The following is a 27,973-nucleotide window of genomic DNA, read 5'->3' as shown; positions in this document are numbered from 1 at the left end:
GCATGGTGACTCTGCTACTAATAATTATTACCTATCATTTTGATCATCTTCACAGAGTGGTTTGGGGCAGCTAGGGCCGTATTTTTATTAACTTTGACTCTCTACCCACCCACCTTCCTCCCACAACTTCAAGGCATTGTGGCCTCGGGAAATTTGTGTTATAATAAGATGCCCCAAAGCTGCTGGAATGTCCTAAAGCTCTGAAACAGAGCTACTTTTCCGGAAGTTGATGTCTTTACCTGCTGACCACAATAAGCCAGGGACGGTAACAGATCCACCCCAGGACAAACACAAAGGGTAAAGGAATCCTACATCACTGGAGATAGTTTAGGGTTCACCAAACTATGCCCACCTTTGTTTTAAATTTTCTATACAAGCTTGGCAATGTTTAGAGAAGATTAAACTTACTATCGTCAAGTTCAAGGTTAGTGTTTAAGCCCAAACCCCACACTCCATAATTGACTTACTGCAATTAAGACATTCAAGGTTTCTCTTAAAATTCCTACTGAAGTTTTTTGGTTTTGTTTTCATCACTGCTGAATCTGCAACAAGTTACACAAACTTCCTAATAGAAAAGCATCTGTGACAGGCAGAAAAAATGAACCGCTTTCTAAGTAAATGAATTTTAAAATGTAGATCATCATTCTATATCCTTAGTTTTGGTTGCCAATGCAAATGAGTCAGAGGATTTGCTCCAGACACTGAGTTAATTGTGTAACTCTACAGCAAAAAACGCCATTGGAGAGTACTTGCTGACCTCACAGCTGAAAAAAACCATTTAAAAGATGTGGAAACCAGATGTTTCAGTCACATTTCAGCCTCTGCTCTGAGAACTCATCCTGAGCAGCCCCAAACAGGCTATAACTTCTCTACAACTGAGATATGATCATCTTAATTTACTTATTTGTCTTGCTGTGGGAAGAGGCTCACGGATGGGGATTCAAGAACGGAATTTTTCATAACTCCATATGGCTTGGTAAGAAACTTCACTCATGAGCTTCTTATTGGGGATGTTACTTTGAATTCATGCAGAAGTGAATCAAAGCAGTAAATTTTTTTGTTCTGTTCAAGGCTGATGTTTTCAAAGAAAATGCTGAGGAAAAACAGCTATTGGAATGCATATGCCTCTTTTTAAAAAAAAGTGTTCTTGCCTTCTAAATTAAAAATAGTTTTCTTTTTACAAGGTGAGCTATTCAGTAGAAAAATAGAGGGTAATATTTATATTCCATATGAAAATATATTTTAACATTTTCAAAGCAGATCTGACGGTAATAGTAGGGAAAGTTTAGCAAAATAAAAACACCATGTTTTTTTTTTTCGAAGCATTTGTATTCAGATTTCACAACAGGTAATCAAAACAGAAACATAACAGGTAAACTGGAATATACAATAATTTTATAAGCTTTTGCCCAGGTACTCTGACCTGTAAGGTATATCTTGCTATTTCCAAACATCTTTTGACTAGTTGGATGCAAAACCAGCTTGCAATACAAAAAAAAAAAAGAAAAAGAAAAAGGCTTGTATTTCTGAATGTAGTCTCACCACTCTGATTTCTTTTGTTTGAACTATCCATATAAATACTTTTCTACCCCTTTTGTCAGACAAGGAAAGTTTCTTTTGTTGTTTTGTTTTGTTAAATGTAAGGAAAGGTATGGGCCTAACTGTGCAAAAAAAAGGCCAGATAGAGAAAACTCAAAATACCCTGTATAGTACTCTAAACAATGCTTTCTCATGACACAAATTAATATGGCTTTATGTTCATTACTGTATTTCATAGTGAAAAAATTCTGAATTACTTGAGAAGAAAATTGACAAATTCTTGTATAAAATAGATAAAGAGAAAGCAAAATTAACCTAGATCTTGTCTTTTGGCTTGCTAAGCAGCACATGGACATGGAATATTTTCCCTTTCAGCATGTTTCTCTTTGGTAATAACTGTAGCCATGCGGATTTCATTAAAAAGCTCAATTTGCAATGCACAGCCTTGCCCCTTCTTTCTTCAGCTTGAGCCAGTGAACTAGTTTAATGCTGAACAGTGCAATCCATTTGGCCAAGATGGTGTTTGGGACTTTCTCGAGGAGTGAACAAGTCTCTTTGTTTATTTTCCTTGCACATCATCAAACTTAGGAAATATACACACCTTTGTTAGAAATGGAAAAAACTGCCATAAAGCTAGTAAGAATTAAATCCATATGCAAAAATCTTGAAATGCTGTCAAATTCTCTAATGATCCAGGAATTTGGAGCTGTTGTTTTTTTAAGTGATGCTGTATATTACAAAAATGTGAACCTAGACAATAGAAGTTCTGTCCTAGAGGTAGAGAGGAGCACACCCAAATGTTAATAGTATGCTGCAAATCTGAGGCTCGGGGTAATTGCAAATTGCTTCAATCTGGGACAAATTATTGACCAGTCAGCCTAACACAAATTGTTTACAGTTGGTTAGGTCAATATGGTATTAGAAACTATTTAGAGAGGGAAGAGAGTTGGGTAGGAAGGCAGGAATCTGCTAGCAACTAACACGAACAAGGCATTTTAAACTCTTAGTCTCAGTTCCACGCTAGTAACATGAGAAGGTCAAAGTAGGGGATCCCTAAGATTCATTTGTAACTCTGATATCTTCCAGTTCCTTAAATAGTAATTAATATGCCTTAAATAGTAATTTTTTAATAGTAAGGATAAGACACATCACCTAGTTTACATAGATTATGAAAATCAAAATTGCACAAATAAGCAATGCTTTTCAGCCACTGTATTGAATGCAAAAAAGAAGAAGGACAGGTAACATTATCATGAACTCCTACTAGGATCCAGAGGTTATGTTTGTGGGTTTTAATGGTCTGTTTATTCCAAAAATAGCTATCATTATTCCCATTTGATAGATGGGGAAACTGAGGCTTGGGCAGTAATACACCATGTGTCCACTGAAGAACCAACAGGAGAAACCAGAGCCAACATGCTACTGTCGCCCCTTTGTAACCAAACAAAAAAAATGTATTGGTTAAATAGATATACAGTTTAAATGAAAGACTATGGATGATAAAAATTAATAAATTATTATTTCTTCTGAAAAGTAAAACTGTTAAAATTAGGACTCAGGATGCCTGGGTGGCTCACTTAGTTGGTTGAGCATCTGATTTCAGCTCAAGTCATGATCTCATGGTTTGTGATTTCGAGCCCCTTGTCATTAGGCTCACTGCCCTCAACATAGACCCTTCTTCAGATCCTCTGTCCCCCTCTCTTTGTGCCCCTCCCCTGCTAGTGCACCCACATTCTCTCTCTCAAAAATGAATAAACATATATTAAAATAAATAAAAATAATAATAAAATTAGGACACATTGTACAAAGGACCATCTTAGTAGTTTAAAATGCTGAATTGAGGAATACTTTCAAATAAATGTCTGCTTAAAATTGTCAAATATTACAACAAGAGTTCTCAACCTGTTCATAAGGCAAAATAACAGAAGTTTGTTTCTCTTTCAGGAAACATGTATGATATTAATATTATTTAATGAATTGAAAATGATAGCATATTCAAGTTACTCTCTTATTATTAGATGAGTTCCAGTCCCAAAAATTTAGGAAATATTACTGGCAGGAAAACTTAAAATTATTTTTCAAAAACCTCTGTCCATTAACTTTTTTTCCTACACACATCATCTTTTGATTAGGGAGTAAAATACCAAGAAAATCTTAGTTTGAGAAACATTTGCAGGCATTAAAATAATTCATACTAATAAAGACCTCATAGTCTATATTCTCAGGGAATAGATACAATTTTGACATTTTTGATAATCTCTGTTAGGATACAAAAGTAAGTTCAAAATGTCCCCCTTCTCTACTAAAAGCCCTAGTACTTTTGTACCTCAAAATAAAGGTGCTTCCATTGCCCACTAGTGTCCAAGTTGCTTGGGAACAGGACTTGATCCATTTAGCAAAACTCACAGTATATTCTTAAAATGACCAAACTGGAAACTAGAGAAAGTTTAGTTTATGAGGCTTTACCATATGAAGGACAGACACTTGGGCAGCAGGCAGCTTTCAAACAGGAAGATAACTTTGATATTTCTTGTGTTCACTGCCCTAAGAACATCGAATTGACTAAGTGATGGGACTTTACCACATAAAATGTAAGAGCAGGATTCCCCTGTACCATATAATATGTAAGAGCAGGATTCCCCTGCAGTCCAGGGAAAAGAAAGCAAGTGCCAAGCCGCTATTCCTATTAAAGTATGGGAGTGTCGGGGCGCCTGGGTGGCGCAGTCGGTTAAGCGTCCGACTTCAGCCAGGTCACGATCTCGCGGTCTGTGAGTTCGAGCCCCGCGTCAGGCTCTGGGCTGATGGCTCGGAGCCTGGAGCCTGTTTCCGATTCTGTGTCTCCCTCTCTCTCTGCCCCTCCCCCGTTCATGCTCTGTCTCTCTCTGTCCCAAAAATAAATAAAAAACGTTGAAAAAAAAAAAAAAAAAGTATGGGAGTGTCAGCTTCAGCTTGGGGAAGAGAGTAATCAATGACATTTGTAACACTACTGGATTTGTGTCTTGCTGCATGCTGAGGCATATGTGTTTTCATTAGAAATGATCCTTTATTTTTTAAAGTGTATTTATTTATTTTTGAGAGAGGGAGAAAGCATGCATGGGGGAGGGGCAGAGAGAGAGAGGGAGAGAGAGAATCCCAAACAGTCTCCCACTGTCAGTGCAGAGCTTGGTGCTGGGCTCAGTCTCACAAACGGTGAGATCATGACCTGAGCCTAAATCAAGAATTGGAGGCTTAATGGATTGAGCCACGCAGTGTCCCCATTGGAAATGATCTTAATGGTGGCTGATTGTACAGGTCAGGGTACAAAGACTTAACCATAATCTGATAGCCTACACAGAACTACTAGAGATAATGTTATGACTATTGTCCTGGAAATATTTTCACATTGTTTCTATGGCAAAATGCACTCCAAACTCAAAACAATTTAAACAGTGATCTACTGGAAGACAATTCATTTATGACTTACTCCCTAAAATATGTTGGGAACAACATGTGAACTAAAAAAGACAAACCAGATAAAAGAATGTACCAACTGGTTGTTTGGTGTGCCCAGTTTTTTCTCTGCTGTGTTTGAATATTTTTTTTCCTTAATGCAATATTTATTTGCTTTGGATTCCTTCAAACCTTTCCTCAGTTTTTGATTTGTTTACTAAAGTCTCAATTATATTGCATTAGTCATTTCCCTCACATAGATATTTTGGATTATTCTCCTCCATCATTGTGAACCTACATAATGGATCAATTTTCTTTTCTTTCTTTCTTTCCTTTTTTTTTTTTTTTTTTTGCTTTTACCTCCTTTCCCCCTTATGGTTTACCTTTCTGATTTTTTATTTGATTTAATTTTTTTAACGTTTTATTTATTTTTGAGACAGGGAGAGACAGAACATGAACAGGGGAGGGTCAGAGAGAGAGACACAGAATCTGAAATAGGCTCCAGGCTCTGAGCGGTCAGCACAGAGCCCGATGCGGGGCTCGAACCCACGGACCACGAGATCATGACCTGAGCTGAAGTCGGCCGCTCAACCGACTGAGCCACCGAGGCGCCCCTGATTTTTTTATTTGATTTAAAACAAAGCCCGAAAAAGTCAAAACTTTGTCACCTTTTGCTAGTATGGAAATACAATGTTGTATTACAGCTTTCTTTCAGGCTATCAGTTCAGAAACATAATTTAGCCTCAAGTTTCTCTCTCTGTCCTCGAATTTCCCTAAAATTCCCCTCAAATTTTCTTTTTTCCCCAAAGCTTTCTAACAATGAAAACTTAGCCACCCAAGGCCACTGACCCAGGAAACTCTTTGGCAGGAACAATAGCTGATGTAATCTTCTAGATGAGACCACAAAATTTCCTTTGTTCCGCAAGAATGGATCATAGCGTATTCATGGCCTTTTGTGAATTCACAGAACAAGCAGCAGGTGTGTACCACAGAGAAGCGAGGTCTGGCAAATACAAGCTCACCTACGCAGAAGCCAAGGCAGTGTGTGAATATGAAGGTGGCCGTCTCGCCACCTACAAGCAACTAGAGGCAGCCAGAAAAATTGGTAACTGATTTGACAATGATTTTTCTTCTTTTTCACCTTTGGGGGGAAGAGGGGGGCATCCCACTTTTCTGGAATCCCTTCATAAGATTTCTCTCACCAGTACTTCCAATAGTTTCTCTAAGCCCCTGTGACATCTCTACTCTCTGGCTTCTCCCACCTTCTCTCCCTAGAGCCACTGAAAAGTTCTTAGTACTAGCAGCTTATTTGGGGGTCACAAGCCATTATGAGCTAATATAATAAAAGTCAAAGGAAAACAAAGATATCATTATGTCAACATCATTTCTATTCCTCATTAATTTTAATGCCACTTCTATTTATTTTTAATACTATCTTTTCTTAAAGTCCAAGTATGGGTTCCTCAGCTATTTAATGTTACTGTGTTGAGTTTTACAAAGAAATTTGCTTGGTAGAAGAAATATTGAATTTAGTGGCTTTTTTTTTCAAATTTTTTAAAGTTAAGTGGGAGAATACATTTGTACTTTAGGATCAAAAGGAAGATAAAAAGGTTATAATATAACAGGAAAAAGAAACTGAGAAGATGATGTCAGGAAACCTGGTGTAAACCCAGTGACTAACTAATGCTAGTTGCTTCTTAAAAAAAAAAAATGCACCTTGATAATTTCTCCTGGACTTATAGGAAAATCCAGAAGCCCACCCCCATTCAGAGCTTTCTTCTCTGTTGAAGAAACTCCTTTGCTGGAAGAAAAATACCTGGCAAAGCTTACGTTATTATTACATATTACTCAGGATAAAAATAAAGGTGTTGTCTCAAGTCCCCAAAGTCTCGCCACCAGATTGCTCAGTCTAGACCCATAAGGCTATGTGTGAAGCAGTAACTGAAAGATGGATACAGAGGCCAGGGCCTTTACTAACTGCCCTGGACTTCTAATAAAACTGCTCTTGGTTGGCAGTGGCAAATATTTAAACAGCCTCCGAAGCTGGGCAAGGAAAACAGGGCTGCGGCTTTGTTCGAAATTTATGAGCATTTTTATCCCTATGCAAATTTGTAAAAATATTAGCAAATGTTAATTGATCCTGGAATAGAAATTAATTATCATTTGAAAAAAATTCTTTTCCAGGATTGATGGGTAATTTCAGAAATTACTTCATGCCCCTAGATAGGTCCTTCGTGAAAAGAAGCCAGCTCTGAACTTGGATTGTTTTCATATCCATGGTATTATGATTTCCAGTCCATCTGCCTCTTTTTTTCTTTAAAAAAAATTTTTTTTTAAGCTTGTTTATTTTGAGAGAGAGACAAAGAGCAAGCAGGGAAGGGGCAGAAAGAGAGGGAGAGGGAATCCCAAGCAGGCTCTGTGCTGTCAGCATGAAGCCCAATGTGGGGTTCAAACTCACAAAACGTGAGATCATGACCAAGAGTCGGATGCTTACGACTGAGCCACCCAGGTGCCCCTGCCTCTTTGTTTTCAAATAAGATGTCATTTTCTAGTACATGTCAGATGTTATATTTTATATGTATTCAAACTTTATTTTATTTTTTAAGAAAACAATTAAGAAAGAAAAGAAACGAAAAGAAAAGAAAGAAAAAGAAAAAGGAAGGAAGGAAGGAAACAATTTTTCTCCTTTTCCATAACTGGATTTGGGCAGTTGAGAAGCGGCTATTTTTATTAAGCTGACCTTCACTCAGCTGAGGAACTTTACCCTTTAGGCCTATAACCTTTTCCTTCTCTTGCAGGATTTCATGTCTGTGCTGCTGGGTGGATGGCCAAGGGCAGAGTTGGATATCCCATTGTGAAACCCGGGCCCAACTGTGGATTTGGAAAAACTGGCATTATTGATTATGGAGTCCGTCTTAATAGGAGTGAAAGATGGGATGCCTATTGCTACAACCCACATGGTTTGTTAAAAATAATAATTTTATACTTCACAAAAACAGTTGACGCGTTAACAACAACAGAGATGTTAAAAAAAAATGGCTCCTTCTCCCAGAGATAAATCAACCTAGCGATGATAATTATTAATAATAACAACCATTCAGGGGCATCTGGGTGGCTCAGTCGGCTATGCGTTTGACTTCGGCTCAGGTCGTGATCCACATTGGGTTGTCTGCTGTCAATGCAGAGTCTGCTTTGGATCCTCTGTCTCCCCTCTCTCTGCTCCTCCCCCACTTGCACCCTCTCTTTCTCAAAAATAAACATTTAAAAAAATAATAATAACAATTCACAGAATGATTATGCAATGCCAGATACTGACTCATGCTCCTTCCTCATCTACACTGTCACATAATGCAACAATTCTGCAAGAAGCTACTATTATACCCATTTTAAAAATTAGGAAATTCAAAGTCTAATAACTTACACCAATTCAAATATCTAATAATTAACAGGTAGCTTGTATCGTGGATTCAGGCCTTTTCTATGCTACATCTTTTTCTATTCCCAATCACAAGGGGGGGGGGGGGGGTTGGGGAACGGGGAGAAGCAGGTTATAAACTTGTCACGGTTAATTAGCTAACACAACAAAGCGATGCTACAAATGTTAACTGTTCAAAATTACCTCTTTGATAGAATGGGGAAAAAAGAGACAAAATAAACTCTTTCCCTAATTTCTTTTTTTTTAATTTTTTTAAATCCTTATCAATTTTTGAGAGAGAGAGAGAGAGAGAGAGAGAGAGAGAGAGAGAGAGAGAGAGACAGCACAATCAGGGAAGGGGCAGAGAGAGGGAGACACAGAATCTGAAGCAGGCTCCAGGCTCCGAGCTGTCAGCACAGAGCCTGACGTGGGGCTCAAACTCACAAACCGTGAGATCATTACCGGAGCTGAAGTCTGATGCGTAACTGACTGAGCCACCCAGGCACCCCTTCCCCTAATTTCTTTTTGTGCATAAATTCTTAAACTACCAAACTAAGCAACTCTTATTCTGTGATTTGTTTTCACAATTATATACTGGATATATTAGTTATTATTATACAGTATATTTTTATTCATATTTTTTCCCATGGTTAACTGTAGCTAGGAAATTTTTAAAGAGAAAATTAATTCAACATAATTACTCTAAAGAGCTATTCTTTATTCATGTTCTTGGAGAAAAAATAGATTGTTCTTTTTGGATATATTTTCCCCAGGACGATACTACGAAGAATTATAACGTGTTACCATCTGTCTCACATTTAGGGTCACAAACACCCTCAGGTGTTGCCTTATTTGGATCTACCTTATAAGAAAGTCCCTATAGTAAAGTTATAATAAGTTATAGTGAAGTTCTAGCATATTATTATAGAATCTATTATATAATGATATTAACCATTGGAAAATAGTTTCTCATGTTTGTAACTAATCTTTATCTTAAAATAATGTGTATTCTAAGTAGAAAAGAATTTTGCCTAGAGCCATCTATTTCCACTCGACAAAATATGAATAAACACTTACAGTGCATTTATGTAGGACTGTAATTTTCAAATCACTTTAGCATACATTAAATCTATTTTATATTTAGTTCTATATTCAGACATTATTAATAGTCCATATACCTTCTTTTCCTTCCCTTTTCCTCTCTTCCTTTTTCTTCAATATATTCATACAAGCAACTTTCTGTTTACTGTTAAGAGTAACTTTTATTTCCAAGTATATTCCCTGATTCTTTCTTTGCTTGATAAACTTTAGGATCTCTGAGCATCTATTCAATCATTTCCATGTGTCAAGATCTAGGGGAGACAAAGAAGTGCCAATTGGAAGTTTCTTACAGTATTTCCTTGCCCTTTTATACAAACGCCACCTTAACTTACAAATTTTTATAAATTGCTTTTGTTTCTCATAGAGGCTGAATCCTTTTTACTCTGGGAATATTTGTACAGAATCCTGAGACACTTGTTCTTACTCAATTCTCAGCTTACTTTTGGATTCGGTGACAGGCTGAGTTTTTAGGATGTGGTGAGCCTGAAGGGGACCGGGGACCACTTGAACTAGCACTGAGGGAAGAACAGTTCGCTGAAAAATAATTGGAAGGAAAAAATCATAACCATATCATAAAAATAAAGCAATGATTATCAATTAATCAATAAAATGTAGAGCTGATAGATAGGGCTAAATAGACAAATTGTTCAATATTTGAATTGTTTCCTAATCTAACAGTAGAGACAATAAAGATAGGATGATAGGGGACAGGGCAAGTCACTCCAAAAGTTGGCACTGTACATGCTTATGTACACATATGAGCTATGTATTATATAATATTTAATATTACAATAAGAACAGCTTACATTTTAGGTAACACCCTTAAGTTATCTTCCGTGTTACTATCCTAAGAATAATCCTGTGAAGTAGGTAATAGGAGAGACATGATTATATTTACTTTATCAATGAAGAAACTGAAGTATCCAGGGGTCACAGAGCTCAGACTGGATCCCTGACCTTCTTTCTTTTGTCATTCCCCTGTCTTTCTAAGATTCTGTTGGGTCCTTGGGGAGATAAGCTTCCTTACCTTCTATGGTATTCAGGATTCTAACCCATTTTTAAAAAAAAATTTTTTTTTTCATTTATTTATTCTTGAGACAGAGAGAGACAGAGCATGAACAGGGGAGGGTCAGAGAGAGGGAGACACAGAATATGAAGCAGGCTCCAGGCTCTGAGCTGTCAGCACAGAGCCCGACGCGGGGCTAGAACTCACGGACCGCAAGATCGTGACCTGAGCCAAAGTCAGCCGCCCAACCGACTGAGCCACCCAGGCGCCCCAACCCATTTTTTTTTTTTAAATAGTTGTTTTAAAGGATAACATTCTTGGAAAAAGTCTCTAACTGATATAATGAAAGATATCTTTGAACGCTTCTCACAGTCACCACCACCACCACCACCACTCGTGTAATTTTTGAGTTTCCAGACAGTACTTTTTTTCAAGACACTCATTTGATCTGAAATTAAAATTAACCAGGGCCTTTCCATACCTTTCCCTCAAGGTCACACTGTAAAATCACTGGCAGAGGTTGCTGGTCTGTTTGTTCTCATCCAGGTTATAAGGATGACAGTAATCCAGAAAATGATAAATTACTTGAAAAAAACAAACATTAATATCTCCATCAAATCCTCAAATATTAGGATCAAGGTGTTAGTTTAAAACCAGTAAAAGGAGTATAGAATGATTGTAAATTATTCTTTTTAACTGAATTACAGTGACCTCCAAGGTCCCTTGTGATCCTGAAATTCTATAATGATTTTCCAAACAGAATTTATTGGACTCATTTTTCTAAATGTTCAAGAGTCTTGAAGACACAGTGTTGACACCACGGGACAAAATCCCAGCCATATTGATTGGGCTGTTGGTAAAATTGGTATATGTATTCATCAAAAATATATACACATGAGACCTGCACATTCTAAGCTGAAAAGATAAAAAGGAAAAAAAGTAAACAAGAGCACAATTAAATTGCTGTTTTTTCTTGCTGTTTTACTTTCTTTAAAAAATTCAGTCTATATTCATTTGAGAAAATTTAGCAATGAATAATGAAAAAATTCATTTATTCTCTAACTACAAGTGTACGTATTTAATATTTCACTAAAAGCAATAAATAGGCACTAAGAAGTGCATATCAGTTTAAAATAGGGATAATATTTTTTCTAATGCTTTCTTTCTTTCTTTCTTTCTTTCTTTCTTTCTTTCTTTCTTTTTTTTATCCACTTCAGCAAAAGAGTGTGGTGGTGTCTTTACAGATCCAAAGCGAATTTTTAAATCTCCAGGCTTCCCAAATGAGTATGATGATAACCAGATCTGCTACTGGCACATTAGACTCAAGTATGGTCAGCGTATTCACCTGAGCTTTTTGGACTTTGACCTTGAAGATGACCCAGCTTGCTTGGCTGACTATGTTGAAATATATGACAGTTACGATGATGTCCATGGCTTTGTGGGAAGGTATGTGTTTCCCCATATAAAAAATTAAAAATACATCCAATATTTTGTTTGATGGTTCTTTAATTTTCTTTACCTGTCCCCACAGTTATTGATTTTCCAGTATTTTTTCTCCCCTGCAACACCATATCCTTTAAAAATTGTGCTTTATTTTTTTTAAGTTTATATATTTGAGAGAGAGACAGTCAGAGAAAGAGAGGGAACACACACGTGGGCTTGCAAGAGCGGTGGGAGGGGCAGAGACAGAGAGTGAGAGTGAGCGAGAGAATCCAAAGCAGGTTCCGCAGAACCAGATGAGGAGCTCAACTCACGAGCTGTGAGACCATGACCCGAGCAGAAATCCAGAGTCAGACGCTCAACTAACTGAGCCACCCAGGCACCTCAACACCATGTCTTTTTTTAGCAAAGATTTTTCTTAGCACGTTAAGCCAGTCAGCTGCTACATGTTCATATTTTTGAAATAGTGATAGCTGCCTTTTGATTACTGTTAAGTAATCAGCAGTAAGAATTAAACAGTCTATCTAAAAAGACCTCAAGATTTAATTAACAGAAGGAAGAAGACACATGCGAACTGAGAAAGTTTCAAGTATTCTAATTTCTATCAACCTCCTAAAAATAATGATAAATTCAGTAATTATCGTCTTTCTTCTGTGTACAAAGCATTGTGTTAAGCATTAGGAATGTAAGAATAGGCGAAGTACAGCCTCTTCTCTTGTACAATTTACTTAGAAGTACAATGGAAATATGCTTTAAAATAGCTTTCTTTGCCATAAGAAACACGTGCTCCTTTCCTCAGTATTTCTCCCGTGATTTATCAAGGGAGACAATATTTGCTGGGATACAATATTTCTGTGTTCCCATCCTAAATCATCAATATAGTTTAAACTTTGAATGTCTCACAAAATATTACAAATCAAAAAGTATATAATTATATCTTTTATTTATATAGCCCCCACTTCATAATGCATATCTTGGACTATCCATTATCAATAGACTATCAGTGATCAATTTTCTATTATCCATGACAGTAATTTAATGAAAGAAAATGATAGTGAGGACAATTAAAAATGACAGACTCAGTAGTTTGCTGTGACGTGAAATGTAACTGAAATACAAAGAAAAACCAAGCATTTCTTGCATAAATGAACAACAATTTTTGGAGGGAAATTGTTTTTGTTTTGTTTTGTTTTGCTCTTTGGCTGACAGACCACTGCAATAGAAAAAATACAAATAGTTTTTAAAAAATAGGTTGAAGAAGATATGAAGCAGGGTTGGGGAAATTAAGAGCTAAGTATTTATTGAAAGAATGGACATCCTACCTTGAGAATCAAGATGATATTTTTATTCTAAACCTAGTTTCAGAAATCAATTACAGCCCTAGATACAATCACATACTATTTTTTAAAAGGTTTTCAATAGACTAATTTGTCATTTATTGTATTTATATTATGTGATAAATCCATCCCTTTTATATAATGTGCAAGGGAATTCCTTTCAAGTCATGATTCAGATAAAAATCAATCCCTCTTACAAGGTCCAACATAATTTTCCGCATTTAAATCAGTCTACACTAGAATTCAGAATATTAATACTATCAGCCATATACCTATTCCTCTTTAACTGTGAAGAAAGCTTTATGGGATTAATCAGAAACAAATTAAAAAATTTTCCAAATACATTCAAGTTGTCTACTACACAAATAATTCTGCAAGTACACAGAGTAGAAATGCCACATGTTCTTTTTTTAAGAATCTCAACAGGGGCGCCTGGGTAGCTTGGTCGGTTAAGTGTCCGACTTCAGCTCAGGTCACAATCTCGCGGTCCGCGAGTTCAAGCCCCGCGTCGGGCTCTGGGCTGATGGCTCAGAGCCTGGAGCCTGCTTCCGATTCTGTGCCTCCCTCTCTCTCTGCCCCTCCCCCGTTCATGCTCTGTCTCAAAAATAAATAAACGTTAAAAAAAATTTTTTTTTTTAATTTAAAAAAAAAGAATCTCAACACTGTGAGGTTATTTCAAACAGCAAACTTTTTTTTAACTCTTCTCTCTTACAATTTCAAGTTAAAAAAAAAAACCCAAAACAATAAAAAAATATATATAAAATAATAGGAAAGTGAGCCATTACTTAGGAAAAATAAAGCACTCTAATTATAGGTCAGAGCCACTTGCAATAGCTGTGTAATATTCATTCGTGTGACTTCTCTTTTTTTTAAATTCCCTTTCAGATACTGTGGAGATGAGCTTCCAGAAGACATCATTAGTACAGGTAATGGCTCTAAATTGAGGTGTAAGACTATGGTTTGTTTTCCCATAGTGTCACAGAAAATTAAGAACTCAGTAGTTACTACTATTTTCTTTTTAAAGTTGAGAGAACAATTGGGACAGATGTAGCCTGCTAGCTTGTAAAATGCAGACTTTGTCTCTTCTTAAAGCCTTATGCCACCTTACACTAAAAATGTGTAGACTCGTTATGTGGAGGAATGCAGTCTGAGATAGTCTTGAATCTGCAAATCCCTGATAACTGCTGTAGGTTATGATTTCCATAAAATGAGGTAATACACCAAAATGTTTCATCAATAAAGGATTGAAAAGTATTCTCAAAAGCATTAAAGCTGTAAAAATACCTTCTGTCAAAAAGAAAAACACCTTCTGTCACTGAAAAAAATTTTGTGTCATACTAATTGCATTTTTATCTTAGTACAGCATTCCCCACAGTGTTGTAAAGAACACAGTTCTAGGAGATATTTTTAATAGGTGTTAGAAAAGAATGCTAAGGTCAAGTAAATTTGGGAAACATTGGGTTAAACCAATGTTAAACAAATCTCTTTAATGGAAGATGTCAGAGAGCTTTTAATATGCTAATTATGCAAAGTAAATGTCAAAAGGCGAGCTATGGTAGGCAATGTGTTCCAAATCTTTTTAACTCCTGCAAATTATTTGTGACTTTGTTCCAAGCAATATACCTCAAGTATAGTCGTATATATTTAGTTTAATAAGCAATTCCACTGCCATTGACCCAAACTGCTATTTTCTGGCTGAAAACCTTTAGTTTCTTAGATATTTTTATTTTTTTCTTGTTATTTCCATCCCCAGCACTAGTAGTTGGCATTCTTACTTGTTCTATTTTTCCTCCAAGTTATAAAATTATCACAATGTTTCTGCAACTAAAAACAACAAAATACACTGAATTACAATTTCTAAGTAGTCCTTAAGCTCAGACACCACTAGCTCAATTACTCCCACACCCTAGCCTTGAGGTGCATGAAATTCTCATTTATGCGTCATTATTACAAAAGATGGAACTTCTTATTCAATTCTTGAATGATTAATACTTAAATGTTATTCATTCATTCTCTACGTTACAATTTCCCTGGTCAGGGCAAACTATTAAACTATTTGTTTGTCTCATTCTTTTCTCGAGGTCATATTTTACGTTAACAGAAAGTTAAAAGAAGACATGAGCTGTAGGAGGTAGTTGGGAGAGGAGAATCCTATTCTTAAAAAAGAAAAAAAAAAAAACTAAACAGGGAGAGTCAAATGCCTGAAACTTGACATTTTTCTTGTTTTGTCTAAAACAGACTAAACTTACTGCAAATGTAAACAAATCAGTATTTTTCTAGCATAACTGCAAGAAACTGAAAACAACACACAATTTATGATTCAGAGAGAAACAAATGAACGCACAGAAGAGAACAGTGAAACAAAACACCCAAAGATTTAGCAAAACAGCAAGAGCAGGAAATTGATACCAAATAACAGAAAAACATTTAAAATACATTTGAAGTATAATCCTATCAGTCAAGTATAATGCTGTTAACATTTGATCTAGTTTTCTGTATTAAAAAAAATTTTTTTTAATGTTCATTTATTTTTGAGACAGAGTTTTGGGGGGGGGGTGGTGTAGAGAGAGAGGGAGACACAAAATGTGAAGCAGGCTCTAGGTTCTGAGCTGTCCAGCACAGAGCCCAATGCAGGGTTCAAACTCACAAACCATGAGATTATGACCTGAACCGAAGTCAGAGGCTTAACTGACTGAACCACTCAGGTGCCCCTGACTTGGTTTTCTTCTTAAATATATCCTGGTTCATTCCAGAATATTAATATTAAAAAACAAAAACAGAAAATGAATGAACTAAGAACTAGCCGTAAACTGTATCACTTTAATAAAAGGTATATAAAGTAAGAGTATACCCACTCTCATCTGTCCCCACCCAAGAAAGACATTAGCCATTCTTCCAGGTGTTTTCCTGTATTAAATAAACATTATATACACACACACCATGGAAGTATTTCCAAGTCACCATATAATATGTAGATCATTCAAATTCATTTTAATAATTGCCTAGTATGTCACTGTATGGGTGTGCCATACATAATTTGTCATATACCAATATTTAACATCCTACAGATGGTTGTTTCTTTTTTTTTTTTCCTTTCACTATTTAACGTTTCACTGGATATTTTTAAACCTCTACTTTGTGGTGCTGGGTTTTTTTGTTTGTTTGGTTTTTTTTGCTTTCTTTTTTTTTTTTTTTTAATTTTTTTTTAACGTTTATTTATTTTTGAGACAGAAAGAGACAGAGCATGAACGGGGGAGGGGCAGAGAGAGAGGGAGACACAAAATCGGAAGCAGGCCCCAGACTCTGAGCCATCAGCCCAGAGACTGACGCGGGGCTCGAACTCACGGACCGTGAGATCGTGACCTGAGCTGAAGTCGGACGCCCAACCGACTGAGCCACCCAGGCGCCCCTTTTGCTTTCTTTTTTAAAGAGATTCCTAGAAGTGAAAATTTGGGGTCACAAGTGATTTCATTTTAAATGTTGATAGACGTTGCCAAGCTGGCACTAGGCCTACAGTTGCCAATTTGTATATCAACTAGTTGAGTAATCTGTAAAATGTGTTCCCTTTGTTTGTTTTTAGTTTAGGCAACTCTTCCAAGTCTGAGAAAAGTGTAGTGGATCAGAGCATGAACTGACCAGTGCAGAGACTGCCTGGGCTCAAACCCGGTTGTGCCACATTAGCTTTGTTGTAGCTTTGGACAACTCAGGCTCTCTATGCCTCAATTTCACCTGTAACATAAAAATTTTCATATCCACCTCATGATGTGGTGGGGAATAAATGAATTAATAGATGAAACACACTTAAAGCTGTGCTTGGCAAACAATTAAATTTATGTGGGTTTTTTCGGAATGAATTCTGGATTTGTGATGTGGATGAAGAAGGCCTTTACCTCCCCAAAAAGAAAAATATACCTATATTTTACTTTATATAATAAATTTTCCCTTTTAGCACATTTTGGTCTTTAATGCAGGCAAAATGTATTTAGGTATTCCGTGTAAAGTAGGGAGTTAGTGTTGTGGCTTTGTTTCTTACAATGGAAAGCTTGTTGCCCTGCCATTACTTATAAATAATCCATCCATACCTCACTGGTTTAAACTGCCTGCCACTCTCCTGTAATTCAGTGGATGTTCCTTCTATAAAGAATACTTTTGGGGCACCTGGGTGGCTCAGTCGGTTAAGCTGTCCGACTTCGGCTCAGGTCATGATCTCGCACTCCATGAGTTCCAGCCCTGAGTCAGGCCCTGTGTTGGCAGCTCAGAGCCTGGAGCCTGCTTCGGATTCTATGTCTCCCTCTCTCTCTGCCCCTCCCCCGCTCATGCTCTGTCTCTCTCACTCTCAAAAATGAATAAATATTTTAAAAAATTAAAAAAAAAAAAGAATACTTTTTAAAACAGAATAAGCAAGATTTCCTGTAGGACAGATTGAAGGGCCAGAGGAGGAAATAGAGAAGTCCCCCACTCTGCTGTACTTGACAATGGAAGGAAGCACAGATTCCACGTCCTCAGAATCCAGCTCTGAATCCTGGGAGTCTGGTTCATGAATTTTTATGTTCTCCTATAAGGATGATGAGTCTTTGGACTGTCAGCCAAATCAAAGTAGAGTAACATCTTTGTTCTTTTGCACTCCCCTGTCTCACCAGGAAATGTCATGACCTTGAAGTTTCTAAGTGACGCTTCAGTGACAGCGGGAGGTTTCCAAATCAAGTATGCTGCTGTGGATCCTCTATCCAAATCCAGTCAAGGAAAAAACACAAGTGCTGCTTCTACTGGAAATAAAAACTTTTTAGCTGGGAGATTTAGCCATTTATAAAACAAATAAGGACACTCAAGTGTTGATGTTTGTATCTTTTGGAACCCCTTTGATCTCACTTTTATATTATTAGTGGTAGCATTTATTTATTATTTTTCTAAATGTGAAAGGCAATAACTGATAATTTGGGGAAAATTGGAAAATACAGAAATTTTAAATGAAAACATAAAATATCTTATAATCCCACTGCATAAAAATAATAAATATTAACATTTGTATATTTTTCTTTTAGTTATTTTTCAATTTGTGGTATATGTATATATGTATCTATATGTATTTGTATTTGTATTTGAAATTTTGGAATCCTGCTCCATGTACAGTTTTAATATTTTGGTTTTTTTAAACTTGAACTTTATGGCTTAAGCATTTTCCCATATCGTTGATTATTCTGCAATAACATAATTTTGAACAGCTGTAAAATAATCTGTGGTATGATTATTCCATACTTTATTTAAGCCTATCTGCTTTGTGGGAATTTTAAGTTGCTTTCATAAATATTGCTGCAATAAATATCATTGAACATGTGTATTTATATAGCTCTCTAATTATTGGGGATAAGGTCCTAGAAGTAGAATTACTGGCTCAGATATTAATTAAAATAGGATTTTCTTCAAGTCCCTGGCTGGTTCAGTTGGTAGAGCATATATGACTCATGATCTTGGGGTTGTGAGTTCGAGCCCCATGCTGAGGGTGGAATTTACTTTAAAAAAATAAAATAAAATAAATGTACAGCTTTAAAAAAATAGAATTTTCTTTTTTATGGGCAAAAGTGACATATCATTATGGTTTCAATTTGCAGTGAGATTGATGGTTGGTTTATATATTTTTGATCAATTTTTTTTAATTTTTCATGTCTTTCATCCATTGTTTTACTTACACAATCTTTTATTGATTTATAAGAAATCATTACATATCAGATATATAATTTCACATCTCTCCTATATGTTGCAATTTAATTTTGTGTGAAGTTTGATTTATATAATGTTTTTTAATGTATTAAAGGTTAAATTTTATTTGCTATCATACTGATATTGCTGCAGTCTCTTGTCATTATATTTATAATGGATATTCCCATTACAAGTTTATATATTTATTCATTAATATTTTATTTTTGTTGCTTTATGGCTTTGCTGTTTTAGAAGGAAAAAGTCATAGTTGTTACCCTTTATATGAGAGGTAATGGTTACCGTCCAGTTAAACTCAGCAGAAATATATGTGCCTGGCATTGTTCTGGACACTTGGGAAACACTCAAGAACCAAATGAACAAAAATCCTCAGGTATGGGGAGCTTATGTTCTGGTAGGAGGAGAGAGACAATAATTAAACATGATAAATTAGTAGGGGTGTTATAATAAATATTCGGTGCCCAGGAAGAGACGAGCCACGTGCACTCAGGAACCAGGATAAAACGTTTATTGCCCACCAGGACCAGCCCAGCGGAGTCACCTCCAAAGGCTGAGCCCTGAACCTTGGCATCAGCCTCCTTTTATGGTTGGGATGGTAAGGGGTTGAGAGACAAAAAAAAGGGGGGGGGGAGGGGGCACTAATCAGTGGTGCTAGGTGGGCAGTTGGTGGACACAGGAGGAAAGCAAGATTGAAGAAGCCAAAAGCATATAAGGGGAGTATCCAGCCTCGGACATCTGGCTGGCCCCTTTTATCTTGTTTTTACTAGCTTTTTTCTCAGGGGTACCTGGGTGGCTCAGTTGGTTTGGTGTCTGACTCTTGATTTTGGGTCAGTTCATGATCTTTCGGTTCATGACTTGGAGCCCTGGGTTGGGCTCCACACTAACTGTGCTGGGCCTGCTTGGGATTCTCTCTTTCTCCCTCTCTCTGCCCCTCCCATGATCTAGCATGTGAGTGCACTCACGTGTGCATGCTCTCTCTCTCTCAAAATAAATAAACTTAAACAAACAAAGAACATGGTAAATTAGTAAACTACATGTTAGAAAAAAATTACAGAGTGTTGGGGCACCTGGGTGTCTCAGTCAGTTAAGCGACTGATTCTTGATTTCAGCTCAGGTCATGATCTTGTGGTTCATAGGGTCGAGCCCCATGTCTGGGCTCTGCACTGACAGCACAGAGCCTGCTTGGCACCTCTCTCTCCCTTTCTGTCTATCCCTCCCCTGCTCCCACTCTCTGTCTCTCAAAATAAATAAATAAACTTAAAAAAAAAAAAAGATTAGAGAGTGTTGCCTACAAAATTACTAATGGAATGAGTATAGATTTTAAAAAAAGAAAGGCTTAAGAACTGAGCCTTGGAAGAGGAAGATCAGCAGAGAAGACTGAGAAGGAACAAAGGGTGAATTAGAAGGAAAATCCCTTGGGGTCCCAGAAGCCTAGTGAAAAATACATCAAGGAGGAGGGAGTGATCAACTGTATTAAATGTTGCCAGTAGATTTACAAAGATGAGTGCTGAGAATAACCATTGGGTTTAGCAACTTGAAGATTGTTGGTGACCTTGAGCAGTCTGAGCAGGGTGGAGACAAAGGCTCCCTGGGGTGTCCTGTAGAGTGAGGTAGAGGAGATCACTGGAGAAGATGAGTCTGGCTATCAAGGAAATGATGCTGTCAGGGTTGAACTGGGTTGAAAGAAGGCTTTCTTGATGATAATGAACTTAGAGAAGGGAGAGATGCTGGGGCCATTTTTCTGAGTCTGGGTAGTAGTCAGGGTCCTGGGAAACTGAAGAGATTATCACAGGAGTGTGGGCTGACTTACAGGAAATTCTCAGGGGATTGTGAATCATTAGATGCCCACCACAGAAGAAGGACCCCCCCCCCTCCCCAGAGGAGAAAAATCAGGGGTGGTTTTATGAATCCAAAGAGAGAGCTTCCTTGATGGAAAAGGATTACCCAAATAAAGCTGAAACAGAGCTTCTGCCAACCCAGGACTCTGCGAGGGGATTGAGGTAAATACCCCAACTTCTTCTTCCTCCTAGGCTTTTATGTCCTGCTGGTGCTTCCCACTGTCTGAACCCAAGCATAAATCAGAATACAAGGAAACCTGGTTGGTGCTGTCCACAGAGATCAGCTCCTGGCCCCCAAGCAAGAAGTTAAAGCATAGACCTGGAAAGGTGAAAGGAAAACATCTGTCATCATGGATGAGAGGAGACTGGTTCTAGTGCAGAAATGGAGGGACTGGCTTTAGATAGGAACATGGACAGTCCCTCTATAGTCCCTCTTTTATGTCATGAATCCTTTAACAGTTGAAACCTATGAACACTTCTCAGTGTTATGTTTTTAAATGCATAAAATTCAGAGAGGTACATGGGGCGCCTGGGTGGCTCAGTTGGTTGAGTGTCTGACTTCAGCTCAGGTCATGCTCTCACAGTTTGTGAGTTTGAGCCCCACAAGGGGCTTGCTGCTGTCAGCCTGTCAGTGCAGAGCCTGCTTTGGATCCTCTGTCCCTCTCTCTTTGCCCCTTCTGCACTTGCACTCTCTCAAAAATAATAAACATCTGGGGCGCCTGGGTGGCTCAGTCGGTTGAGCGCCGACTTCGGCTCAGGTCACGATCTCGCGGTCCGTGAGTTCGAGCCCTGCATCGGGCCCCTGTGCTGACAGCTCAGAGCCCGGAGCCTGTTTCAGATTCTGTGTCTCCCTCTCTCTGACCCTCCCCCATTCATGCTCTGTCTCTCTCTGTCTCAAAAATTAAATAAACGTTAAAAAAATAAAAAAATTAAAAAAAAAATAATAATAATAAACATTAAAAAAAAGTCAGAGTACAAAGAAATCTAATTATTTTGAAACACAGTTACAAAATCATTTTTAAAATCAAATCTGTGATACCTTAATGCATGTGTTTCTATATTAATGCTATAAATAATAACTACTGGTGCATCTAATAACTATCATAATTTCAAAGTAGTGATACATATGTGTATAATATTCTGAAGTAGATGCAAAACTGTTTAGTGGTATAAAAATCCCTATGATGTCTACTTGTGACAAAAACATAGGTATTGCCACTGTGGTTTACTACCTATATTCACAATTGAAGGAAATGCTAGATTTCAGTTAAGAGTTATTAGAAATAAAAATGCATCCAAGAGGTGGCCTGGATTAAATCCAAAGATCCGTTAGAAGGAAAGTAGATTGTGAAGAGAGAAGTTGACCTGTAGAGAGATATGTGGGAATCTGTAGGGCTCTCTTCTGCTTATTTTGCATTTCTCAGTAGAGAAAGAGTCAAGTCATGAGCCAAGAAGGAGAATTGGGAAATAACTGTATGAGGTTTGAGAAGGCAGGAGAAGGCATGAGAGGGTCTTCCAGGAAAGTGGGAAAGAGAATGGACCAGACAAATAGCATGTAGATACCAGGCAGAAGCAAAGACCCATGCAAGGTTTGTGTTATGGACGAGTAGGAGACTGGTCAGCAAAGCTATGTTTTCCTCTAGTTGTTTTCAGTTACACAAAGTACAAAGACAGATTGAGGGAAAGCTGGAGTCACCAGAGCAGGGTTTTTGTCAACCAAGTAAGAAAGAAGGTAGGAAAGGGAGTAGGGAGTGCATAAAGGAAGGACTGTGGTGATAATAATTCATGGAATTTAGTTTCATAATGAGGGAAGAGAGGACTTTGAGGAAATGAGAGACAGTGAAGAAATGGCAGACTCGATGAAGTGAAGGTCCCATAAGGACTCAAAGGACTAAGAGTCAGAGGATGAGAGGGGATGTAGCAGAGAGATAGGAGGTCAGAGAATGGGACTTTAAATATAAGCTTTTGTGGCAGGCAGAATAGCTCCCCCTTCCCAAGATGTTCTGTCCTAATCCCCAGAACCTATAAGTATGTTACCTTATGTGGCAAAAAAGGACTTTGCCCATAGGATTAAGTTAATGGCCTTAAAATGGGAAATTATGCTAGATTATCCAGGTTGGCCAGAGGTACTCACAAAGATTCTTAAAGTGGATGAGGGAGGCATAAGAAAAAGAGAATCAGGGGTACCTGGGTGGCTCAGTCGGTTGGGCATCCAACTTCGGCTCAGGTCATGATCTTGAAGTTTGTGGGTTTGAGCCCAGTGTCGGGCTGTGTGCTGATAGCTCAGAGCCTGGAGCCTGCTTCTGATTCTGTGTCTCCCTTTCTCTCTCTGCTCCTCCCCTGATCATACTCTGTCTCTCTCTTTCTCTCTCTCTCTCAAAAATGAATAAACATTAAAAAGAAAAAGAATCAGAGAAAGAGATAGGACAAGAGAGAGATATAACACCGCTGGTTTCAAAGATGGAAGAAAGGAGCCATGAGCCAAGGAATGTGAATGATTCTGGAAACTGGAAAATGCAAAGAGATTCTTCCCTAGAGCTTCCAGAATGAATGCATCCCTGCTGACACCTTGGTTTTGATCCAAAAAGATCCATGTTGGACTTCTGAACTACAGATCTGTAAAATAGTACGTTTGTGTTGTTTAAACTACTAAGTGTGTTATAATTTTTTATGGCAGTGATAGATAGTTAATACACCTCCTAATCAGTTTCATGCAGGCTTAGACTTTGAGGAATTAAAGTATAACTCAAGATGACAAAGCATAAAGAAGAAACAGTAAACAGAAGATAGCTATTTTTCTAGAGAAATTAACTTAGTTGAATATTATTTAAGACTAGTATAACACTTATGTTTGAATGTTTTCCTGCCTACACCTAATATTTCTTTACATTCTTGTTCATGAAATTTTTTTCACTCTCCTCTTTCTTTCTTCATTTCCTTGTTCTTCTTTCCTCTTTCTTTCTTTTTCTTTCTTTCCCTCTTTCTTTCTTTCTTTCTCTTTCTTTCTTTCTTCTTTCTTTCTTTCTTTCTCTCCTTTTCTTCTTTCTTTCTTTCTCTCTCTTTTCCTCACCTCTGTAAGTTTTATTGGTCTTTATCTGAATCCCCATTTTTCAGTTTGTTTCCTTTGGAAGTCTCAATTGGAATTTAATAGGAAATTGAAGAGTATGAGTAAATTTGAAAAGTATAATGTACTCTAGTATATAAGGTATTATTATTTATAATGATGGTGATGATTAATGAAAATTCTCTAAGATTTTCTTGAAATTAATATTCAGACTTTAAAATATTTAAAATGATATTAAATGCCATCTATTACCACTGATCTAGATTCTCCTATATCTCAATAGTATAGTGAAAGAAGGATACACAGGGTCAGAGACAGGTTATAATGACTTCTGGAGATCTGATTGAATCATTTACAAACCTTTCTGAGGTAGGACATATTATAGTTATATTCTGAGATCTATAAAAATAATTGGACAGGAAGAGCTACAATATGTATAGATGATTGTGTGTGTGTGTGTGTGTGTGTGTGTGTGTGAATTATTGAGTGACATTGTAAAGCATTTTTTAAAACTTGATTTTCTTGGTGTGCCTGGGTAGCTCAGTCAGTTAAGCATCCAACTTCAACTCAGGTCACAATCTCATGGTTTGTGAGTTTGAGTCCCGCATTGGGCTCTGTGTGGACAGCTCAGAGCCTGGAGCCTGCTTTGGATTCTGTGTCTCCCTCTCTCTCTGCTCTTCCCCTGCTCACACTCTATGTCTGTCTATGAAAAATAAACATTAAAAGAAAAAAAACCAACAACTTGATTTTCTGTTTTCTTCAATTTAGCATCCTTTTGCATGTCTAATTTAGTATTCTTTAGTATTCTAATAGTAATTCTATTTTATTAGAACATTTTCAATTTAATACCTGCTCAGGTGTATTTAAAGATTTTTTTTCTCTATTTTTTTCTTTGTCATATTTATATGTGGATTTGGGAGATTCCTTTTTAAGTAATGCTTACTTTCAACTTAAGGTGATCTTTATATCAATATCATTCTCTGAAAATAAAACAAATGTACTGATGTTCATATATGTATACATTCAGTATTTTATTTAATATGACATTCAAGTTCAGATTTTTGGAAAGAATGTTTTGTTTTTGTTTTTTTTTTCATTTATTTATTCTTGAGACAGAGAGAGACAGAGCATGAACAGGGGAGGAGCAGAGAGAGAGGGAAACACAGAATCTGAAGCAGGCTCCAGGCTCTGAGCTGTCAGCACAGAGCCCGACGCAGGGCTCGAACTCACTGGCCGTGAGATCATGACCTGAGCCGAAGTCGGACGCTCAACCGACCGAGCCACCCAGGCGCCCCATAATGTTTTATTTATTTTTTAAATTAAAAAGTTTTTTTTAATGTTTATTCATTTATTTTTGAGAGAGAGAGAGAGAGAATGTGAGGGGGGGAGGGGCAGAGAGAGGCACACAGAATCCCAAGCAGTCTCCAGGCTCTGAGCTGTCAGCTCGGGTCTTGAACCCACAAACTGGGAAATCCTGACCTGAGGCAAAGTCAAATGCTCAACAGACTGAGCCACCCAGGTGCCCCTACTTACTTGTTTATTTATTTAAATGTTTATTTACTTTTGAGAGAGGTAAAGCACAAGTGGGAAGGGGGGAGGGACACAGAGAGCTGGAGACAGAGGATCCAAAGTAGGAACTGTCCTGACAGCAGTAGCCAGACATGGTGCCCAAACTCACAAACAGGATATCATGACCTGAGAGGAAGTTGGATGCTCAACTGACTGAGCCACCCAGGCACCCCTGGAAAGAACATTTTATGAAAAGGAAGTTTTTTAGAAATATACTTTACAACTGGTCTCCCTCAAAAAATTTTTTTCAGGTTCTGTTATTGTGAAGGCAAGTTGTTTTCATGTTTTGTGTTGCTTTAAAAATACTGAAAACATATATTCACAGCTGTTTAATCTCCTTTTGAACAAACGCCCAGCAAAGAAAACCACTAGAAGGTATTATATACCACAAAACCTAAATGTATAAAAGCAAACTCCCTGAAAACAAGGCTCTTGGGCCACAACTCTAAGGCCATATCCTTAACAGTATTTATAAAATATAAAAAATAGTTTTTGAGTATGTATTTGACTGTCAAACAATTATAAATAGGATTATTACTTGCCTAAGGCTCAGTAACTTCAGTGTATCTCATGATGTCCCCCAAAAAAGTTACACAATATTAGATTTAATTGAATCAAGATGTTCGTTTAAGTTGAAATTACATGTAAAACATAGTACACAAATAACTATTCACATCATTTTCTGAAATTCTATTCCTGTTGCAGTGAATGGGGATCACTTACAGAACAATCTTAAAAGGGTTCTTTTTGTTTTTCTGTTTTAAAGTACCAAGTATTTTGTAATCAATATTCTGCAAGCACAAACAAGACCTCCTAAAATAACAGTATATTGATGGAGGTGAGAGCCTCCTATCTCAGAAGAAAAGCCAAAGTCAACCCCCAGACCCATCATGATCTGGCTCCCTCTTCTAACTCCCCCCAGCTCATGTCCTATTTCTCCCCTCACTCCCTCCACCACCATCATCTGTACCCTAGCCACACTGGTGTACTTATTATACTTTGACACATTAGCATACTCCTGCCTCCAAGAGTATATTTCCATGGGCTGGCTGTTGTACTCTCTCTTTAAGAGCAAAGACTTAGTTTCCTTTCATCCTCCTGGCTCTCCCATGAGCCCAGTGACTTCTAAAGTTCTAGGTTTTAAACCCTGTTGATTGTAAGAACTTGCACAATTCAGCCTCTCTGGTTTTCAAAGCCAAATGCTGTTCCCTCTGCCTGGAATACTCTTCCCAGATAGCCACCTGACTCACTCAATCACCACCTTTAGATCTTCACCCAAAAATCACAATTTCAATAAAGTCTTCCTGGGTCTTTCATTTCAATTAACTTCTCCCTAAAATTTCATATATCCTTCCCTACTTTATTTTTATCCTTAGAACTTATTACTATTTAGCATACTACATAGTTTAATTGTTTACCTGGATTTGATCTCCCACTAGAATGTAAGCTCCATGAGAACAGTGATTTTGGCTGGATTTTTGTTTTCCACTGTTGTACCTATAGGCCTTTGCAACAGAGACTGACATAGGGGATCCTTAATTAAGTAAAGGAATGAATTAGTATTAGTCTTTTATTTAGAATGAAATATGATATATGAAATATAATTAGCTTAAAAATCATAAAGCCAAGTGGAGAATATTAAAGGGGCTATCTATACATTCTTACTATATGCCAAGAGTTAAGTGATAGAGAATGTATGTTTTATATTTGTATCAGTTAGAGTTCAATCAGGAGACAGAAACCATAAAGAAATCTGAACAGGGAAACTGTAATACCAAGAATTATAGGGGTGTCTGGGTGACTCGGTTGAGTGCCTGACTCTTGATTTTGGCTCAGGTCATGATCTCAGGGCCGTGGGATAGAGCCCCCTGTTGGTTCAGTGCTGAACGTGGGGCCTGCTTAAGACTCTCTCTCTAGGGTCTCCTGGGTGGCTCAATTGGGTAAGTGTCCGACTCTTGATTTTGGCTCAGGTCATGATCTCACGGTTCCTGAGTTCGAGTCTCACATTGGGTTCTGCACTGATAGCATGCAGCCTGTTTCGGATTCTACTCTTTCTCCCTCTCTCTCTGCCCCTACCCTGCTTGTGCTCTCTCTCTCTCTCTCTCTCCTCTCTCAAAATAAATAAACTTAAAAAAAATGATCTCTCTCTAAAAAAAATAAAAGATTCTCTCTCTTCCTCTGCCCCCTCTCCCACTTGTGAGTGTGAGTGCACACACTCTCTCTCTCTCAAAAAAAATTTTTTTTTAAAAACATATATAAAGACCCATAACAAAGAATTATTAACCACAACACGGGAGTGGAACAACAAGTGATTGACCAGTGGAAACTAAATATACAAGGAGATATAAGCAGATAAATGGAGCTGTCACAATCCCTACGACTGAGATAGAGGACCTGAGGAAAAGCGCCCCAGAAAACCAGACCTTGCTGGAGAGAATGAATTCTATGGTTCCTGGGTGTCAGAGAAGTCACTGTGGTGTAGTGTTGGTGGAACTTGCTAGGAAGCACCCTGCCTAGGGA

At 37.5% G+C, this 27,973-nt stretch overlaps 1 protein-coding gene and 1 long non-coding RNA gene across 2 annotated transcripts in view; one reads left to right on the top strand and one right to left on the bottom strand.

The window, feature by feature from the left end:
- Window positions 1-26,984, bottom strand: part of LOC125911635 (uncharacterized) — a 30,448-nt gene extending 3,464 nt beyond the window's left edge. Inside the window, exon 1 of the long non-coding RNA XR_007454392.1 lies at window positions 26,872-26,984. This is a non-coding gene — a long non-coding RNA (uncharacterized LOC125911635). The remainder of the gene's footprint in view (window positions 1-26,871) is intronic.
- Window positions 812-18,674, top strand: TNFAIP6 (TNF alpha induced protein 6). The gene is made up of 6 exons (XM_049615659.1): window positions 812-976; window positions 5,936-6,073; window positions 7,767-7,928; window positions 11,708-11,936; window positions 14,153-14,193; window positions 17,908-18,674. Exons 1-6 carry the CDS (start codon window positions 883-885, stop codon window positions 18,075-18,077), a joined length of 834 nt encoding a protein of 277 aa, XP_049471616.1. The 5' UTR covers window positions 812-882; the 3' UTR covers window positions 18,078-18,674.
- Window positions 26,985-27,973: the final 989 nt, after the last annotated feature.

This window comes from Panthera uncia (genome assembly GCF_023721935.1).
Source record: "Panthera uncia isolate 11264 chromosome C1 unlocalized genomic scaffold, Puncia_PCG_1.0 HiC_scaffold_3, whole genome shotgun sequence".
NCBI classification, from domain to species: Eukaryota; Metazoa; Chordata; class Mammalia; order Carnivora; family Felidae; genus Panthera; species Panthera uncia.
The sequence above is the reverse complement of the archived record's forward strand: the minus strand, read 5'-3'. Positions and strand labels throughout refer to the sequence as shown.